At 37.2% G+C, this 18092-nt stretch overlaps 2 protein-coding genes across 2 annotated transcripts; one reads left to right on the top strand and one right to left on the bottom strand.

Annotated features, from left to right (window-relative positions):
- Positions 1-3159: 3159 nt before the first annotated feature.
- LOC120474575 (zinc finger protein 518A) lies at positions 3160-12926 on the bottom strand. The gene is made up of 2 exons (XM_039664946.2): positions 12709-12926; positions 3160-10089 (listed from the first exon to the last, which is right to left on the bottom strand). Exon 2 carries the CDS (start codon positions 10069-10071, stop codon positions 5569-5571), a length of 4503 nt encoding a protein of 1500 aa, XP_039520880.2. The 5' UTR covers positions 10072-10089; positions 12709-12926; the 3' UTR covers positions 3160-5568.
- A 3032-nt stretch (positions 12927-15958) lies between these two features.
- Positions 15959-17393, top strand: mxtx2 (mix-type homeobox gene 2). Its single transcript, XM_039664460.2, has 3 exons — positions 15959-15977; positions 16077-16249; positions 16347-17393. Exons 1-3 carry the CDS (start codon positions 15959-15961, stop codon positions 17040-17042), a joined length of 888 nt encoding a protein of 295 aa, XP_039520394.2. The 3' UTR covers positions 17043-17393.
- Positions 17394-18092: the final 699 nt, after the last annotated feature.

Raw genomic sequence — 18092 nt, forward strand, 5'->3', positions numbered from 1 at the left:
AAGACAAAAAATAGCTAAAACCAGCCTCTGCTGGGTCACCAGCCAACCAGCAGAGGCTGGTTTTAGCTATTTTTTTTTCTTCTGCAGAGACGATAACCCCGCAAACAGCACCACAATATTAATCACATGTAATACACTCTTTTCCATAACAACTGACTTAAAAACAGCAATGTGGAAAACAGCAAAATCACAGTAATGTTAGTGTTACTCAGGGGATGGTGACTAGCGACCATAATTGGGGGGTGGGCACGTACCTTCACTTTTAGAAATGGCTTAACCCCACTTTTTGATGAAAAAAATCAAATGAACTTAACACAAATTCTAATCCCACAGGATTGCAGCCTACTCACTACAGTTTCAAAGTAGGCCTATATTAGTGCAACACACGCTGAGCAGGTGAGGTGACTATAATGCAATCTGTGAGCAAGTCTTTGACTAGTAAGTCAATGTTGTTAAATAGTTAAAAAGATTTAACATTTATGTAACTTTAAGTGTATTCCGTATCCCGGACCTTATTATTGGGTTTTTTTTCCCCCAACACTCGGGGCCGTTTGAACGAGAACGCTCGCGGGTGAAAACGTACAAAATATTTTATCGGATGTGCCTTTCGTTTACACGGCGACGGCGTTTTTGGGGCTTAAAAACGCAAAAAAAGTGAAACCACCCTCCAAAGTGGAAATCTTAAAAACGCTCCACCGCCACGTTCCCGTGTCCTTTACAAACGCAAAAGTCTGTAAAAACGCAAAAGTCTGCTAGACAGTGAAGATTGTACGCAGGCGCGCGGATTTGGTGTTGTAGTATGCACTCCTAGCCGCCTGGAGTGCATAGAATGCGTTGGGATTTCCCACCCAAAACGCCCGTCTAAACGCAGAATAAAAAGTGATAACGCAACGCCACTTTTGCGTTTTCTCTTCAGAATCGTTTCCGTGTAAACACAACAGCCTTAATGACCAATAAGCTCCTCCATCAGCCCATATTTCTGTAAGTTCTTTTTAATGTCCAAAATTAATTTTATTGCATTTGTAAGACATACTTACAACAATGTTTTGGTTCTCATTTATTAAGTTTTGTTATTTAAAAAATGCATGATTTGTTGTGCTTTCAAATCTGTTTGGGAAGCAGTTTAAAATTGCTCAATGGGATGTCATGCCATTTCACAATTTCCAACTCATGCTGACTTTAACACTGCTAAGTGCTTCTATCTATGACAGTCCACAGCCCTCAGAATCAGATAGTATTTGAGTAGGCTACCACTAAAAAATGACAATTACTTCACCCTTTGACATTACTTATTTAGAGTTTCATGGGACTGTGTGACCTATTTATTTTGTGCCTTATATAGATGCAAGCATGTGGTTACTCTCTGATGTTCTGGTTTTGGTTTAAATGGTAATGGACAGAACGCACTTCTGACAGCTATCAGAGAGAGAGAGAGAGAGAGAGAGAGAGAGGGGGAGGAAGGAGGAGGGAGCAGTGAAAATGATGTACTGAAGAGGAAGGAGGATAAATAGATCCATAGGCGTAGGATGGCACAGGATAGGAATAGAACAAGTGTGGTGAGCTGGAGAAGTGGACAGGTATCTTATAAATAGCCTCCTTTGTTTAAACTGTGAGGATGGTTCTTTTTAAAAAAAGGTTTTGGAATTATTGATTGTATAACGTCAAATATAGGGTAAGATTGGCCAAGACGTCCCCGCCATCACTAGTAATTATTTTCTGTTAACAATAGACCTTAATTTAGTAAACAAATGATATACAAATTTAATAAGCTTTTTGTTTTTGATAATTACATTTCAAACATTTTATTTATCATATTGTAGCATACCAATGTATATTTAAAAACATTGAAAAAAATACAGATTAGGCATTACTTCTGCAGTTACTAATGATCTTAGTTCAAGTAGAAGTTTAAAAACAGCAGAATTTGTCTTCATCTGCTTATTGAACTGTGCAACAAAATGGTGACTGTATTACAATAGTGTAATCAGTGAAGTCTATTCTCTTTTCTAATCTTTGTGAGTTAATGCTTCATTTCTCACGGAATGGGCTGCCATCCTTCCTTCCCGCAGGCCACTCCATGGCCTGAACCACTTCAATGGCAGGAAGTCAGAGGCAGTCTGAGACAGCTCTGGTACAAGCCTGACCTATTTAAATACTGTCAAAGCAGGCGGACGTCTCTTACTTTCCTGCTCAGTGAGGGTCCAAATGTTTCCTGCACTGAATACCAGCACACACAATCAATCGGTCGATCCCAGTCTCGGATCTGTGATCTGCTCATGAGGCCTTAAGTCTCCCCTGATACAACGCCCCATTTATGCATTTCAAATATCCTCATCATGACATAATGACTCACGGCAAATCATAGCCTGGGTAGAGATTTTGCCCTCATTATCATGACAGAGCCTTCATGAAAATGAAGGGCTAACCAGGGCCTAGTAAATTAGAGCGTGTATTGGACAGCAACTTATATAGTATAATAAATACATTCATTTGTAGTGTCATGTACTGTTAAACAATATACATAGATATAAACTCTCTTGTTTAATATTATTTATTTTATTTATTATTTTATTTAAAAGGCTAAATTTGAGACTCATTATTAGTTTAGGGATAAGTTGTTAATATGTAGGATGAGTGAATTGAACGAATTGTATTATCCTAGCTTGCAGATCAACATAAAGTTCTCTGAAATGGTTTAATTTTCAAACATTTAACAAAGTTGTAAATTCATGACAATTTATAAAATCCGATTAATACTATTAGACCTCACAGTAAATACCGGTAATGCATTGGTACACATACATTTTTTCTGTAATGAGAAGAAAAAAAGAATAAATGTAGTTGACTCCTCATAAAAATTATATATTTAATATTTTATATTTTAAGATATCCCTAACGAAACCCATGTGTTGGCATCATACTGTTGAATATAATGAAGTCAAAATATTGTGCAAATGTGCCAGCAGAATATCCTCTTAATGACGTCATAAAGACAGTACTACATCATTAATCTAATACAATACTGCCACCTAGAGGCGATTGCTTCCTCGCAACATCTCCATCTTCAAGATTAAGTCACACAAATACCAAAATATAAATAGGCATCCCCAGAGGCAATAAAAGTGTCGAGTCATTAAAAAAAAACATTCTTCAAAGGTATTTACATTTATTAAAGAAGGAACTGCAAGGAGGTAAATACAGTACAATATAGTGTCAACCTGGTGCATCACATTTTAGGCACTTAGCATAAAAAAATAAACTTGTCTCTCAGATCCTAATAAAAACCTGTGTGACATTACAATAAGGAAGGAAGGACATTTTTGCCTCAGGACAAACATTTGGTTGACAGATGTCTCAGTGAGGACTATATTTTTGCTTATTCATGGCGTGACATTACTTGTTTCGAGCAGGGTGATTTGAGCTGAATATTAGTTGACTGTTAAGGTTTGCATAAACAATTCCACTACTTCACATGTATAACAGTGATTGTCATGTCACAAAGAGGGTGACATACATACTGAGTGAATATTGAAAACAAAATTTCATATGCCAACGACATAGTTCTCATGTGTTAGAATAGAAACAGACCAAACACGGGAAAGTAAAGCATCAGATAAATCACTAATGTATGACAACTATAATACACTGAACAGTCGCTACTTAAATCATGGATGGATTGTGACCTCTCTGCCATCAAAGCTTCATTCAATCACAATGGACAAAGAATGATTAATGGACACAGAAAAATCAAAACATGTGTGAGGCGTTTGTCAACATTTAAAGAGAAACTTAAAAAGCAGATTGACAGATCAATTTAAAAGCACCATTGAGTCCACTGTATCACATCTGGACATGTTAACTGTGTTGACATATAAAACATTTTCATCAAATGTCTAGAAAAGCATGCTTTAAATGCAAAGGATATAGTGAATGTTAAAACAAAAACAAACTGTTCATAAGGGACAGAAACCCATGTTTTTTTTTAAAGGCTTGATATTTGAGCTATCAATGAGAAAATAGTGTCTCAAAAATAGTCTTAATAAAAAAAGTCTTAACCTCTGCTTTTATAGTTAATAAATCAGTTGAAAGCATAAAAAAAAATCAATGTGGTCTAGCACAAATGAATGGCCAATCTTAATCTTTGAACTCTGCTAAGCACACAAAAATCTTACAAATCTGGACTTTACCATGAAATGAAACAGACCTTGTTAAAACTTTGAGGCAGAATGAGGCACTCAAGTATCACAAAAAATTAAAATACAGTTAGTGTTTGGTTGGCTATTTGAGGTTTGTTGCCTTGCATCTCAATACATCATGTTTAATCTTTCGTTTTTAGTAAAGCATAATAGTACATTTACAGGTGCATTTCTTCATTTCAAATAAGTGAAAGGACAACAAAAAGCACCAAAGCCATAACTAACAGATGTAGGTTCAGAATACATGTTCAGAAAAAAAACAACAAAAAAAAACATTCAAACTATTATAAAGTCCATTATTGCTACTGAAGGGACACCGGGTCTGATTTGTTGTAATGAAGGTAGATACAAAACTGACCCTAAGAAACAACATGAGAACAAATACAGCGTATTAATGGCAAACCACCTCACAGAACACCATTTCAAAAGGATGGCTTCCACAGGAACCAGTTGGGCTTGTTTTTAGGCAATACTCTAAAATACTTAATGGAAGAGTTCATACTCATCCTCATGTCATTCTAAAGCTGTATGACTTTTTCTTCTGTGGAACACAAACACAAAACTTTCTGAAGATTTTTTTCCCCAGGTTTTGCCCGTGCAATGAAAATCAATGGGGTCAAAAACAACATCAAACTACACTGTCTTCTTTGTATGACCAAAAAAAAAAACAAAACAACAACAACATGTTTTGTGTTCCACAGAACAAAGTCATAAAGGTTTGGAACGAAATGAGGGTGAATTTAACTATCCCTTAAAATTTGCAGATGCATTTTGAACTTTTCACAATATCTAAGCCCCAAAAGACATAAATGGGAGAACAATATGTTTCAATGATGTAGGAAGAAAGACATATGTAGCCAACTTAAACTGTACTTAAAATGGTACATAATGTTTAAATCTACAATTGTACACAGCTTCAGAATGAAAGATAATTACTTCTTTATAAACTGGACCATTCACTTATTCAAAGACTATGGAATTACCTGAGAAATTGGTTCAATTGTCTGCATTAAAAAAGGTATATAAGAGACAGCACCATCTTATACCAGTGATCTTCCTGCTTGCACCATAAACATACAGTGTGTCCAGTTTTCACAGTTCCATTCTATACATACTCAAGGGTTTCGATTTAAATATACAAGGGTGAAAATTATTTACATTCTAACTTATTTCAGGTACCAAACGCTTCTCTATTACACTATACCCTTTAAAAGCTTCTGGAGAAAAATCTATGGAAAAATAATATCGACAGGTTAACTGTATCTTACTGTACTATTTAAAAAAGGAAAATATTACAAACAAAAAAACAAAACATCTTTTTTTCTACAATGTAGGATGGCATTTGGCCCAATCCAGGGGCTCTGCAGTTGCATTAGAACAGCTTATTCCAGTCTCTTGTTGCCTCCATTAGATGCCGTTGACCATGGCCAATCCAGTCCTCTTGGTTGTTGAAAACTCGGCCACAAAACCAGCAACAAAATGTTGACTGCTGCTCTGAACCAGCAGATGAAGACCTTACCACCTCATACTTATTTCTACTAGTCTTTTTTAACTTTAGTTTTAGTATGAATCTCTCTTGAACAGTGCCTCCCACTGGCCTTGATCTTTCACTCCCAATGCCATTGGAAGTATTCTGCTTTGAAAGTGTATTTGGAGACTCAGAGAGGGCTTTAACTGTACTTTGGGACAGTGCCACCTTGAGAATGTCACCTTTGTATTTGTTCACTGACCTCATGATGCTAGAAACTTCAGGAATATCTGCATCTGGATGGTTCAGAACAACCACAGGCTGGTTTCGACGGGGGCATTTGATTTCTTGAAGTGGACTAAAGGGACAGAGCCTTAGCATTCTCATGACATCTTTCGCAACAGGCTCCCAAATTGAGGTAGCATCTTTCTCAGACGACTTGCTTGAGATTCTCCTTATTTTGGAGGAGCCCTCCAGCATTTCCTCAAACAAAGCCCTTCTCCTCCGTTTCCTTTGGCTTCGTGGACGGATGGGACAGGGAACAAGTGGCAACTTCTTTAATGCTACATCATAATCAGCCCTGCTTTTGTTTTTAACTTTGGATTGGGGTAAAATATGTTTAAGCTGGGATGCTGGGATGAGTTTATGAGTGAGACCTTGGGAGTTAGTAGAGGTTTTTAGACCTGCCGACACATTGGTTAAAGATTTATTTGAGGACATTAACAAGCAAGGGGACTGTAAAGAGCTTGTGGCAAGGTATACCGGCTTTTTGGCTGTGGTGTATGGAGCAGTGGAGAGAAATCTGGTGCCGTTGGGACCTCTAACTATCTTAAGGAATACCCTGTTTTTGCCCGCCTCATTTACTTGGTTGCCCTGGTTCAAAGCTTTCCCATCTGAATTGTTCAAAAGTATCCCTGACTTAGCTGGAGATATGTATCTAACTAAGTAAGCTTGCCTCCCAGGCTGCAAGGGACTGGTTTTATCTGCTGAATTCACAGGCATGGCTAATACAGGACGAGTTGAGATCACAGTCTTAGAACTTGGACCATTTGACTCACTACTAACTGGGGTAACAGGGAGTGATCTCTGAACTAAATAACAAGTCTGTGGCATAGTGGTTGCCTGTTCTCCAGATGAGGACTTGACAGCACCTGAATAAAGAAGAGATGTTTTAAGAGCTGCAGCGTTGACGAAATAGCGGTTTCCACTGCCACTCGGTGCCATTTGGATAGGCGCTTGACCATTAGTTTTCAGACTTGAACTTTGTGCAGACATGCCAATTCTGCCTCCATTTAAAGTCAGAGCTATTCCCTTAGTCTTGCTGGCTGTCTCAATCCCAGGTTTCACATAAGACACATTAATTTTGGGGGAACTGGACTTAGTAATCAGCTTGAACCCAGCCCCACTTGTCAGCTGAACTGGCACAGCATATGGAGTGTCTGTAGTTTGAAGGAACATCTGCTGTTTTCCTTCAGGTGTTTGCAAAATCCGAAGTGTTGTTTTGGCCGGCCTAACAGTTTCTTGTCCTGTACCTGAAGACCTCATTCTTTCTTTCTCAAGTTGGTGGCTGATAATGGCGTCCGAGTGCTTTTCAAGTATCTTTCCCAAAACAGCTGCGCTACTCAAGCTTGCCGCCGTGTTCTCATTTGCAAATGTGATGCCTTCGGGTTTGTTCTCTGATAAGGATGAACAAGTCGTTTCTACTTCTTTTTCTGGAAGCACAGGAATGAGCGAATCATCAACAGTAGCTATGCACTCATCAACCTCAATATCACTATCGGACACTCGCTCTAATGCTTTCTCTCCACTTTCAGAGAGCGGATCACTCTCATTAGCCACTCCCTTGCTATCTTCTTCCACTTGAAGAGGAGGCGATGCTGGCAGAGTTAAGCTCCAGTCACCAAAATCCTCCTCGCACTCTTCATCCTCTAGCCCCATCGATAAGTCTTCCTCAGGCTGCAATGAATCAGGAGAGCTCCCGAAGGAATCTTTAGAATAATTGTGGAAACTAAAGACCTCTTGACTTGGGGAATTGAGTGGGGAAAATTTATTTTCAACCTCTGGGTTACAATCTTTGGCATCAGGTGATGCACCTTTACTTGTTTCATTGTGAGAGTTTGCCTCAGTGGTTTTGTTTTTAGTGACTTCAGGTAAATTTCCAACTACACTGTCTGAAGCGTTGTTCTCACTTGAGTCAGATGGAGCATTTGGGTAAAACTGAGAGGTCTCGGGAACTTTTGGGTTAAAAGTCTTAATGTCAGTCATCTCACAAAATGTGGTCTCAACTTTGTGAGAATTAGAATCCTTCCCTTCTGCAGCCAGTGAATCAATTATGCTTTCCACAGAGAGTTTAATAGGGCAGATCCGTTCAAAATTATTCTTGCATGGTTTACCACCTGAACTGAATCGAGGTTCCTGGATAAGAGATTCTTCCGACAGCACAGAAAATGTTTTATCTGTCGTTTTTATTTTTGGAAGTTTAGATTCCAGGATATCAATGTGTGTGAACTTGTCATCTACACACATATCAGGATCAGATTTTGAATTGGAAGAGTCAAAGGAAGGATGTGTGGTTTCATCAGCAGAGGGTTGATCCATAACTGAAGCTAATGCTGTTGTCTCATATTCAGCTGGGTTTACATGAGCAGTTTGCAAATCAGAAAGTGTAGTCTCAGAACCAGCAGAGGAAAGCTCTGATTTTGAAACAGGAGGTGTGGCGGCTGGATTTGCTGTCTGTATGTCATCAATGTAGCTTTTTTCACTTGAACTGAGGAAAGATACCTCATGAAGATGCGGGCATGAACTCCCACTTGATTGGCGGCATTGACACAGAGAAAGTGCAACATCTTTTGATGCTGTAGAGAGTACTTTAACACCATGTGAGACTTCAGTATCTTCACTATTAACCTGCCATGCCTTACTTGCAACCTTCAAGCTAACTTTGTGCTCCTCTGTCAGGGGGAGATGGTTGCCAGTGTGATTTTCAACTTCCGGTGACTTTTCTTTTATTGAAGATGGCTCATTTGATTCTCCAGACTCTAAACTGAGGAGAGATCCTATGCTTGGTGAGGATGAAGAGCAGGGGCTGCTGGTTGTTTTATCTTCATTGTCACCAATGTGTAAATCAGAAACCTCAATTTCAGTGGAGTCTTCTGGTTTTGTCGGTATGACTTTCAGAACTAAATGCTTTTTACCATCTACTATCTTAAAGCCCATGACTTTAGTGGTACAGTTTGGTGGAATAGATATTTTATTTTTCACCATAAGAACAGTCAGTCCATTGTTGTTGGTTGAATTCAGAAGTCCTGAACTAATCTCATGCTCTTGTAACTTTGGTTGTGGCATTGTTGATGGAATAAGGTGCAAAGTTTGTGGCTCACTTTGTACGGGAGACTTTGTCCATTTATTATTTTCTTTTTTAACCCCAACAGCTCTTTCAAGAAACTGTTGAGTATCCTCCAAGGTTTTTTCAGGATTAAACAACCTGCCATTATGATCGAGCAGACCTACACCAGGGAGCGAGTTAAGTTTTGACATCCACTGCGATTCTCTGGATCCTCCACCTGGAGGGGACTTCTTAAACAACAGTTTTAGTCCAGATGAAATAACTCCAGAATTGTCCTCATTTGCTCTTCTCTTGTTCAGCTCCTCACCGTGTGCCACTGTAAGATGTTTGTTCAAGTACTCTCTGCGAGCTGCACTATAGCCACATATCTGACAAGAGAAAGGAAAAGTCCCTGAATGCACCAAGCTATGCTTCTGAATCTCTCCTTGTGTGGGGCTACCATGCGGACACTTCACACATTTGTGATTACGTTCGTTGTGACGATGGATGTGCTGAACAAAGGTTCCTGCATCTCTGGTGGAGAACTCACACTTTTTACAGCAAAACTGTCCGTTACGGCTGTGGCAGTTGGTAAAGTGCCTGGTGAGCAAAAGAAGTGAATACTGCACCCCATCGTTGCAAATCTCGCACGTGACCAAAGTGTTTCGATGTCCAATGCGATGTCGCTGAAGAGATGAGAATTCATTGGTGACAAAAGAGCACAGATCACAAGGATAAGTTGGAAGGGTTCCTTTGTGTGATCCTTGAAAATGCTTCAGCAAGTCATTAGGGCTGTAAGTGGTGTCGTCTTTGCATTCAGAGCAACAGAAACTCAGTATTTTTCCAGAGAAGATTGCGCCCTGCTGCATCTTACATGGAGTCTTTCCAGAAGCTTTGCCGTCTACTTGAAGATTATCAGTGGATGACTCCTCAGGGTGTGTTTCATCTTGGTCACACTGCTCGTTACAAGAGGCTGTCTCAGGAAGCTGATGTGCCAAAGTGTGGTCCAATAAGGGGTCATCATCCTTGCTCTGGTCATGGCTTTCAGAGGGATCATCTGATGCGCTCAGGTCAACCTCCATGCTTTATAATATAGGTTCCTGCAATATTTGGAAAAGAAAAAACAAAACAAAATCATTACCATATTGTAATAAGTGAATAATACTACTGTACAGTTAATGTTTTACAGCATTTAAGAAAAAATACCTCTATTTAATACATCGTGTAATGCTTTAATTTACACTTTAATCAAGCATATGCAATATGTTGAATATAAATGTATTACAGAAATACAGTAGTCAACATTTAATGTGGATCAAAAAAGTTAGTCAAAGTCGTCCTAAGACAAAAACAGGTATTGTTAATTAAGGTAATTCATGTATAACTTTGATGAAAGGTTTTGATCCACTTCAAATGTTGACTACTTTAATTTAACTTACACTAAAGGTCTTTTTTTTAAAACCACAATATGACTTGGCTATAGACTACATGTTCTCTCTAGTGCAGTCTACAATACTAGTATTTATTCAAAAATGACAGACAATATCTTATTGCCTTTCATACTTGTCTTAGTTTGTGTCAAGAAACTTAGTTGTGTCGTGATTCCTTGCATCTGGAAAAACTGGTTGTCACATTATAGCCTTTAACAGCCAAATGATATACTGCAGAGTGAGTATGAAAACTTTTGTTGCAAAAATGTAATAATTAGGAGCCCAGATGGAGTTAGTTTTCATTTTCTGTGCCAATTTTGCAGAATATCATCCAGAAAAAAAAAAAATATATATATCAAATTTGCCAAACAATATCTGATAAATAAACAGATAATAGGCATGGGATGCAAATTTTTTTTTTATAAAATACATGGACGATCCACTACATTTTTCAAAATTAGCAGTACTCCGTTTACTGTGCAGAATATAGCACTTCCCATTAATTTTTGGTTCATCTGTGAAGAATGAACTGGCACAAGAAATTCAAACTGCAGAATTTCAGATACCACTTGCTAAATTAAATGTGCAATGACGTAATGCAATGTAGTGTAGGTCACCTAAGAACAACTGCTAATACATAATACTATTTTAAAATGTTTACTGTGGAGAATAAGTAGAGTCTAACCCTGAGAAATGCCAACTCTGTTGAAATGTAATAATTTAGAAATATGTCAATATCAAATCAAATCTATTTTTTAAGATTAAATATTGTGATTCATTCAACAATTATACAGCAATCAAACTTTGCCATTAACCAATTTAATCCCACTGGTAACATCTTGTCAAAATGTACTTTTGACTCAATTGTCTAAAGAGTTGTTGATGTATTTTACACATAGTTGTGTGTATAGTTGTGTATAGTTTTACACATAGTTGTGTGTACACACATAGTTGTGTGTATTTTACACACACTGTGTGTAAAATACATCAACAACTCTTTTTTACATGGCTGGTGTAAATTGTCTTAAGTAGCCTAAATTAACAACAGTTTAATTCTAGTTTGCAGCTCTGAAAAACGAGTATGTGTCAGTTACGTAAAAAAGCAAGCATGCAAAACACATCATGATACATGTGAGACACATATTTAAACGTTTTATTATTAAATTAATTTTTAAGATTGTTCTGGCACATATATAAAAAAGGATCACAATACAGCAGGTAAACATGCCAGTGGTTACATTTGAGAACAGTGTGAACAACCTCAGTAATTTTTAAAACAATTCAATAACATTAAAACAACTGATTGGTACACATTATAGAATTTTAGATGTCAAAATTGTTACATCAAATGAAAAGTACAAATTAATGTATTCTTTGATCATATTCCCCCGTTTCCACGCAATTGATTGATAGTAAAACACAGACAAACAATCTATTGGGATGGTAACCAACTGAGCAATCAGACTCCCAATGACTATAATTGTGACCAGCATTGCTAATTAGTACAAAACTTTAGAAAATGCAAGAAATGCAGTAACATTTTCATTTCGCTCTCATCTGACGAGCAAGGAGAACACTGGAATTAAATGAATTCATGTTTCTATGATAACCTCCAAACTAATTTACAACCAAGATGTGAAGTGATGGATGGAACATCATGTAAACTCTCTTGGTAAGTGTAAACTTCATAAGCATTATCGTATCTCATACCCATATCCGCGCACATCTTTGTAAGAGACAGTGTTGATTTATCTTTTCTCATTTTTCACAATTGCTATTAGCCAAACTTTCCATCAGAATTACTTCACAACCTTCTACAGATGCGCAAACAAACTTTTTTAAAACATGATACAAAACCAGCAACTCCTATCAACAAAGTCTTGCATCTGCGAAGAAATAAAGTTATTTAAATTAAGTTGACATTCACCAACTTTGTGCACCGCGCCGACACGCACAATGCACAGCCAACTAAAGGAAGTGCCATGTCAATCGACTCAACACGACAATTATGGCCGTGCATTTCTGGATGCACACCGACTATCCCGCTACTTAGCGATAAACCTACAAATGTCAAAAGTCATTCACTCATAAGCCATGATATTTATCCACATCAACAAAAATAAAGCAACTCGCCCCCACCCACGCTGGATGTAACCATACGATTAAAACACAAAGAAGTCAACGTAAGAGCGCACTACTCCAAAAAAGTCACAGTTAGATTGGAGTTGAATGTTATTGTGTCTTAATTAAAACCGCTGTTTCAAATAGGCGCAGTTTAGAGAATTTTACCTCTCTTTTCTCTTTAGACTGGCAGGTCGGTGACGGCAGCCATGACAGTTCCATCCGGGTTCCGCTGCCTTCAATGCGCGTGAGGCAGGAACTCAGAGCGGATGAATATGGATTACCTGAAACACTCATTAGATCGTCTTTACGAACATATATTTATTTTTAAAACTCAAAACAAATTCTATAAATGGAATAGAAATTTCATTTGATTTATTGAATAGAAAGTGTTGTTTTAAGTTTAATCCACGTATTTCGGTCTGTTTCAGACGCAGTTTTGTCCATCTATGAAAGTGGCCATGCATAGGCTACTGCTGTTTTGTAGACTCTAGGGACGCCATGACTCACTCTAAAACATGAAGCGCCATCTTGACCTACAATAGTCTGATGGATAGTTAAATAGTGTTTATTAGGTTATAAATACTGGCGCACTGAAATGCGCAATTAGATTTAAGAATCATACTGTGCTACGGCGATGGTAATAATGACATGGATGCTTTTCGGGTAGTTACATTTTTGTAAGAGGCTACATCAGGGTCATCAAAAATAGTCTAAAGAATAAACGAAACATTACTGCAATGTACTTAAATAACTTGATAAGGCATCTACACATATAGTATTCATGTTTAGTGTAGGCTAAATAGTATTTAGCCTACACTAAACATGAATTTTCAAGCTGTTGTTTTAGGCTATTGCAAGTTGTTTATAAACAACAGTGATTGATTGAAAAATCTGGCAAACGTTCACTTCACATTTGAGGAGATACATTTAGCCTACATTTGTTTAATAGGCCTAAATAAATTATATTATGATTGTTAATGCAGATTTATTTAGAAGTTTTTTTACACTTTGTTCTTCAATAGACTACATGACTATTACTATGATATGAAATTACAAAACAGACATGGTCCTTTTCAGAAAAATATTTCAACTTGAGTCTCCAAAAAGAAGAAGAACAGTAGGCCTATGTAATTTATGCTGTTTGTCTTAGAAGCCAAGATAAGATCTAGAGAAAATGATGACCAGGGTCAGAAATTCATTGGGCCGAAAGGCCACCAAAAGGAACAAAAATGACCTAAATATTTGAAATGTTAGTCTGACATATTTCACATATGATAATATTTTGCTCTAGGCATAAAAATGCATTAAATTAAATGTATTCTCATAATGTTTTAAATTCAATAAAGGGATCATAAACTATTTCAAAGTTGTGTTTCATTTACATAAAAAGGCCATTAAAATGTAATACTGAAATAATATGGTAATGTACCAACCTGCAAATGTTGTCATTTTAAAATAGCAGTAATTCATGTTGTAATATTTCTATAGGCTTACAAATTGTCTTGATGTGTCCACATTGATCAAGTGTTATATAAAACAAAAGATGATGGATGAATGAAGTGTAAATTAAGGTGTGGCATGGCATATGAAGGTGTCACTTGCCCATTAGAGATCAGAGCCCTTCAAAATTCAGATTTGTGAATTACTGTGTAATTGTTTGTCATTGTGGGCAAAATGCTATAAGATCCAGAATTGAGATGATGACCAGGTCAGAAATGCCTTGGGGAAATATTAGCTCTTTGATAGAAATAGAAGAAAAGGAAGAGCTTTGTCCTGAATTCAAAAATGAGCCTGGGTTCTCCCAAGGTTTTTTCTCCATCCAATCTGATGGAGTTTTGGTTCCTTGCCACTGTCGCCTTGCTTTTGGCTTGCTCAGTTGGGGTTATTTAGTGTTTAGCAATGTTGTTGATCTGTGTTGTACTACTTTCATGTTATCACTGTGAAGCTGCTTTGATACAATCTGTATTGTGAAAAGCGATATATAAATAAATGTGACTTGACTTGAATTCAAGGTTTTGAAACACTTTGAAATTGGCTTACAGTAAGTTTTGTATTTGTTGTTTCAATAAGAACATCCCACTGCTTTTTAAAGTAATTTCTATAGAACCAAGTAGCTTGGGATATATGTAATTAATCACACTTTTATTATTGTCAGAAAAAAAAATCACATATGCTTGAGGTCTTTTCGTATCAATAAAGGCATATTCATAGCTGTTAAAGGGTATGAAATAGCTATATTGGAGCCATTGTATAGATTGATTGGAACATATCAATCAAAGAGGCGTGAACACATTCATCAAACCTATTCACACCTACGACACAGGTCATAATCCTTTCAAATCTGATTATCACAAAATGTTGAAATTTGAGGGATTGAAATCTATTTCTTATATGATCCACTATTTATGTTTATTTGTTAATTGAAAATAAATAGAGTATATATGTAACTTCTATATGATTGAGAGAATGTTTCAACACAGAACAAGATTTTAGTTCTATAGACTTTTTTAGACAAGATTTACACATTTCAATTAATAGTAATACCATCAAATTGAAATAAATAATCCTTACATATTATTCATATTATTATTTAAGAATTCTAAATGAGTGAAAAAACTTGCTTAATAAAACGTTTTGTATAAGTCAAGTCATGAGTCATTTTTCACAAGTCATATACATTTTGTATGTCAAGTATAAATCATAAACCTAAATTTAAACATATTTTATTTTTTATGAATATGAATCAAATATAATAAATGGTATATAATTGATAAATTAATGTAACTTTAGAATATTACATTTTCAAAATGTTTTAGTAAAAACATCACTATTTGTTTAAACATTCAACTTCAAGAGTACTTACAGATTAATGATCATATACTGCATTTTAAATGTAAAATTGTATATAATCATATATAGTAATGCTTATAAAAAATAAACACACAGGAGCATTCACTTGTATATTATTTTAATGTATAATAGCTATTATTTATTTACAAAAATACTATTTAAATGCATGTAATATTATACAAAAATATGGTACTACCTGTAATTATTTTTAAGTAGTAAAAAAGGTGGGAAGCAACAATACTTCAATACTTCAACAGTCTTACAAAATGTCTTGAGATACTTGCAAATTCATAGAGTATTTGTGATGAACAACAAAAGATGATGGATAAATGAAGTGTAAATTAAGGTGTGGCACGTTTGAAGGTGTGACTTGCCCAATAGAGATCATAGAGTCCACTTAACCTTTAAAGTGTAAAAGTGTTAGGACGGCCCTCTCTGGACCACGGTGGGCAGGTATAAATAGTGGTTACTCTCAGTTCTGGGTCAGCACAAGGAGCAGTAAAACAACATCCAGCTCAACCCACTCAGTCCTAACAGAATTATCTACAAGTGATCCATGATAGACATGTGGATGGACTGCATTGGTAAGTATTATTGTTTTAATTAATTGATCTTTCAAGTTTTTATTTCCTGCAATAATCATTTGTGTGCCTTAATAGTAACATATATTTTTATTCTTACAGCTCAAGATGGAGACTCACAGGCCAGTAAGATTGCAGGCCGCAGGAAGAGAACAAGTTTCACAAAAGAGCACTTGGAACTACTTAAAATGGCTTTCAGAGTGGACCCCTACCCTGGTATTAGTGTCAGGGAAAGTCTATCTCAAGCCACTGGCCTACCAGAGTCACGGATTCAGGTATATAAATAACAATACAGATAACAAACAGTTTTTTTTTAAAGTATAAAAATGATTATATCATCAACATTCCAACATAATTGTTTTTCTTTTACAGGTGTGGTTCCAGAACAAGAGAGCCAGAACCCAAAAGAACAGAGCCAGTTGGTCCTCACCAAAGCTAGACAGTGCCTCTCCTCTTCCCAGCCCTTTCCTACCCCCTCACATGGCTAGTGTTGGGGTCAGTGGCAAACAGAGAGGCAATCAAGAGTCATCCTTCAACATTCAGATGTCTCAAACGTCTCCTCAGCACTTTACTTTTCCTCCAAGTGACTATAGCACACCTGCCATTAAGCCTCGACAGAACAGGTTGATGGGAACCAGCTCTTGTCCTCTCTCTGATCTGCAAGCTATGTCAGACAGCTGGAGCTCTGGAGGAAGCACACAGAGCTCTCCTGAGTCTACATGGAGTCTCCCAGTACAGAGTTTTGGGAATTCCTACAAAGACGAGAGTAATTTCTTCCTCTACCCACCACCTCCTTATCCTCATGGAAGTGCCAGAGTTGGGTGTGTTAGTGGCCTGGAGTCACTTCCAACTTCTCCGGCCTCTTCTGATTCTGCATTTTGGGACATGGGACTTGAAATTTGCTCTCCATCTGTGGCAGTCACCGACTGTGGAAGCCCATGGAACTGCGTCGCTGAGGAGCAGCCTGTGGCCCCACTTCCAGTTCTGTCCTCTCAGTATCTGGAGGATGTCCTCGGGGAAATGGAGCCGGCCTGGTGGAATTTCAATGGCCAGATGGATCTAAAGTAATCTAGCAAACATCCCTCTAGGAGAGAAACACTGTTTTAACATGGGGTTTAACTTGAGGGAATTCTTTCTTTTTTTAACTGTGCTATATGGAAAACATGGTATTGTGCAAGTGCCGGTTACAGAGCAATATCAGCTATCCACATTGGACATTTTATTTGCATTTGTTATTTAATGGACTTTATTTATTAATTTTCTACCAAGGAGTAGATTTAAAACAGTAGCCAACGGTTGCACCAAAAAGTAACTTATTGTAAACAGTAGCCTATGGTTGCACCAAAAAAAACTTATTTATTTTTTATGCTCTTTTTAAGGTATTACAGTGCAGTTGGGATATTTATTTACATTTACTGAAGCTCATACAACCTAAACTGTCACTTTGTAAAATAACTGATATTTATTTGAAATAAAATGTTGAAATATTTTTTTTTTTTGTCGAAGTCTTTGATTCCAAGGTGTTGGGAATCGAAAGTTAACTTTAAAATGGTAAATGGACTGCATTTATATAGCGCTTTCATAGACATAATGGCTGCCAAAGCACTTTACATATTGCCTCACATTCCCCCATTCACACACTCATTCATACACCGATGGCAGTGTCAACCATACAAGGCGCCATCCAGCTTGTCAGGAGCAGCTGGGGTTGGGTGTCTTGCTCAGGGACACCACGACACTTGATCAGGTGGAACTGGGGGAACCACCAACCTTTTGGTTTGTAGACAACCTACATGAACCACTGAGCCACTGCCGCCCCCAAAAGTTTAGATTTGATTCCCATATGTGGAAGGGCCTTTAAGACATGTCTGGACATATTACATTGATAACATACAGGGTGACATTCTTCCAGTACAAAAGACGTATGTCTGAATTCAAGGTAGACCATATAAAGGAGTAGGCAAAAGTACCTGAATGGCATGGCGAGATTCTGAAGTGTGCATACGATGGACACTTTAACCCATGAGCCCATGGGAGAGGAGTTGTGAATGGCAGTGAACAAAAAAACACACAACAAAACAAATGCTGGTAGGTCACATGATAATGGCAAGTGCATCT

This window comes from Pimephales promelas, chromosome 17 (genome assembly GCF_988280905.1).
Source record: "Pimephales promelas chromosome 17, fPimPro1.hap1.1, whole genome shotgun sequence".
In the NCBI taxonomy this organism is placed as follows: Eukaryota; Metazoa; Chordata; class Actinopteri; order Cypriniformes; family Leuciscidae; genus Pimephales; species Pimephales promelas.